The sequence below is a fragment of the Rosa chinensis genome, chromosome 7, assembly GCF_002994745.2.
Source record: "Rosa chinensis cultivar Old Blush chromosome 7, RchiOBHm-V2, whole genome shotgun sequence".
Lineage (NCBI taxonomy): Eukaryota > Viridiplantae > Streptophyta > Magnoliopsida > Rosales > Rosaceae > Rosa > Rosa chinensis.
In genome coordinates, this window is record NC_037094.1 from 3350483 (window position 1) to 3353929 (window position 3447).

The following is a 3447-nucleotide window of genomic DNA, read 5'->3' on the forward strand; positions in this document are numbered from 1 at the left end:
TCTTCAATTTGTTGCATACCGTGGGTGAAATGAGAACCTGAGTCCGATTTTGCACTTCTAGGATTTCTTGAGGTCTTGTTGGAGAACCCAAGTCTGGGACTTCAATTGAATGGTTGTAGTGGTGGCGCGTGGGCGCGTGAACTCATTTCTATGGAGCTGATACATCCCAAAAGCAGATCGAAGTCCACTGGTCTTGACCATTGTTGTGGTGATTCATTGAAATGAAACTGGAGGCCAACTTAATTCCCATAAATGTGGTTAATTAGAGGGAAAAGGAAAAAATTGCAGGCGATCAGTTTAGGGTGTAAAGAGAAGATTTGAGGGAAGCCCAAATCAGTTTGAGGTTGCTGCTGGTGAAGCTCCCGTCGAGATGGAAGGGTGATGTCGGCGAGGGAGTTGCTCCACCTATTCAGGCCTCACACTTGGAGTGAGCTCTAACTTGGGTTTGAAGACGAAGTGCAAAATGGGTCAAGGACACCCAGTCAATTGAAGGGAGAGAGATTCTCTCTTTGCTTCCATTCTCGAAGCAGAAGACCAGAGGTAGATTGAAGATTGACTCCATGTCCGAAACACCACACGATAAATTAGCACCCATAACTCAAATCCTTAAATCCAAACCCGAATTTTACAAAGATACACAGAACAGAGCCCAACCCAGAACCCAGATTCAAATACATGGAGCTCATTTTTCAAGAACATGTTCTAGGCCAAAGAAGGCAGTAACAGATTTTAGGTTTTGAATTTCTGGCAGACGACCCCAAGTACGGTGAGAGAGATCATCGGAAGTCCGTAGCAGATGGCGGAGATTTTATCGGTGGATTTGGGGAAGAAGAAAAGATAGAGAAGAAGGTTTTTTTTTTTTTTTGGAGGATAAAAGATTCTGGGTTTTAAATAGAGAGGAAAAAATATTTAAAAAAAAATTCTGAGTTAAGACGAGAAGTGACCAAAATATCCCTTAAATTATGCCAGCTGTCAAAAGAGTTAACACTGTCATGGACGGCGTGTACGAAAATTGGGTTGGATTGGGTACTCAATGTACTAATATGATAGTTTCCAAAAGTTAGGTACAAAAATTTAGAATGGGCCTTACCTCAGGTACTGTTTATATTTTTTTTTCCAAAAAAATAAAAAAAAACAAGTTCAAGGTAAGTCAATTACCAAAAAATCATCACTATATATGATCGCAACCCTCGAAATCATCAAAAATCATCACCATAATCGCCTCCCATGCCGTTTTTAGTCGAAATAGTGATCGGAGGTGGCTCTAGGTACCATTTAAAATGAAATCGAAAAGTTCGGGTACTGGTTGTGATCAAAATTGAAGTTCAGATACCGTCGATAAGATTGAGATATAGTTCAGGTACCATTTGTGATAATAACCAAAAAAAAAAATTATTTGAAAAAAAAAGAAAAGAATATGGCAGAATTAAAAAAAGAAGAAGAAAGGTTATGGCAGAATTGTAATTTGAGTCAAAAGCTGGGGGTAAAACCGTTACTTCATTTTATGAACAGTGATTTTTTTTTTGATAAGGAAAAGAAAATTACAACCTGAAACCCCAACTACAACCATAACTAAACTGATCAAAATTAAAAACGGACAAAGCCGAGAAAGGCAGCTTTCTTGACCAATTGATAGGAGTAGAAGACTTGTGACCCATATTTGTAACCAGGGGCGGAACCAGGATTTGAATCTTGAGGGGGTCGAGAAATAAAATTTATGTATACAAAGTTTTATAGGTGAAATTAATATTTTTTTTTATTTATAGAGATCTAATTTTTAACTCAACAATTTTGAATTTTTTATAAATGAACTCAATATCAATAATAGTAAAGAACAGTTTATGACAAATTTAATACTTGATAATGATTCTATAAAGAACTGAGTTTGGTTTAATAACAATCAAACTTCATTGCAAGATCAAATTCAACAAAGGAAGTAACTTTGGTTTCTTAAAAATATTTATTTCAGTTTGGAAGAATGGAGAGGGGTCCAATTAAGCCATTGTATTGGAACTTGGAAGCCATATTGATAAACTCAGTTAATTGTATAGCAAAACGTTGGGGGGGTCCGGACCCCGTCAAGCCTTGAAGTAGGTCCGCCACTGTTTGTAACAGCATCAGCAACGAAGTTGGCTTCCCTGGGAACATACGAGAAGGAAATAGCTTCGAAATTGCTAGCCAAACTCAGGATGTCTTTCACAAGAGTACGAAGACGCCAAGGAGGAGCGCATTTCTTGTTGATGGAGTCTATAATTAACTTGGAGTCACCTTCGACATAAAGCTTTCGACAGTTGAGGTGGATGGCATGATAAAGACCATCACGGACTGCACTTCCTTTAGCAATGGGGACAGAAGCATTACCAATGGCTCGCACACCAGCAAAGAGAGGGGAACCATCATGGTCCCTAATAACAAAACCAGAATAAGCTTTCTTATTGTTGACAACAGAACCATCGAAATTGAGCTTGGCGAAGCCAGCAGGAGGAGGTAACCAGCGGATAACTTGAGGGATAGAAGCAGGACCCTTGAAGTGGCAAGGGTTGTTTCTTCTGTAGTTCTCACCAATGGAAGCCGCAGCATGAACCACCATGTTAGGAAGAGAGGAGGAATGTCTGAAAATTAGATTATTCCTCACCTCCCAAATTTTCCAACAAAGAAGGAGAAGATTTTCAGTAATAGACTTTTGGTAATTCTTCCTGAACCAAGAAAGAAACCAATCTTCAAAGGTTTGGAAATCTGAATTGATAATACCAGCAGAGCGCCAAACATTTGCAGCAAAGGGGCAGGAGAAGAAAAGGTGGTTTATGTCCTCATCCCCTGAGCTGCAAAGGGCACACAAAGAGTCAAAATTAGTAGAATAACGAGCAAGTCTTGCCCTAGTTTTCAATCTCCCCCTAGCTAAGAGCCAAGACAAAATCTTGACCTTCGAAGGAATGTTAAGTCTCCAGATTTCATTCAAAATTTTAACCCTAGAATGAGGAGCAACAGAGTCACATTGAATGCAAGTGGCAGATTTAACAGAAAAAACACCACTAGAGGTTGGACCCCAAACAAATTCATCCTTAGAGTTCAAAGCAGGAAGATGAATACTCAAAATAGAGTTAACAGTATCATGATCAAGAAAAACAGAAAGTTTATTAGCGTTCCAACAACCATTATCAATATAATCACTCACATTCTCATCAATATTAATAGAATTTCTATTAGTAGTCGAAATAAGATTGATCAAAGGAAAAGAAAATGCTCAATTGAAAGTCCAGAAATTGATGTCAGTACCATTACCAACAATCCAACGCATACCCTGGATTATAAGATCTCTATTTTCAAGAATACCTTTCCAGGCTATAGAATGGTTGCCCTGCTTAGTTTGCATGAAAAAAGAATGTTTTCTTAAGTACTTCCTACGAACAATATCAACCTACCAGTTATCATGATCAGAGATCACTT

The 3447-nt window shown here is 38.4% G+C and overlaps 1 protein-coding gene across 1 annotated transcript; it reads right to left on the reverse strand.

Annotated features, from left to right (window-relative positions):
• Positions 1 to 2035: 2035 nt before the first annotated feature.
• LOC112176395 lies at positions 2036 to 2590 on the reverse strand. The gene has a single exon (XM_024314302.1). The coding sequence runs from the start codon at positions 2588 to 2590 to the stop codon at positions 2036 to 2038; it is 555 nt and encodes a 184-aa protein (XP_024170070.1).
• Positions 2591 to 3447: the final 857 nt, after the last annotated feature.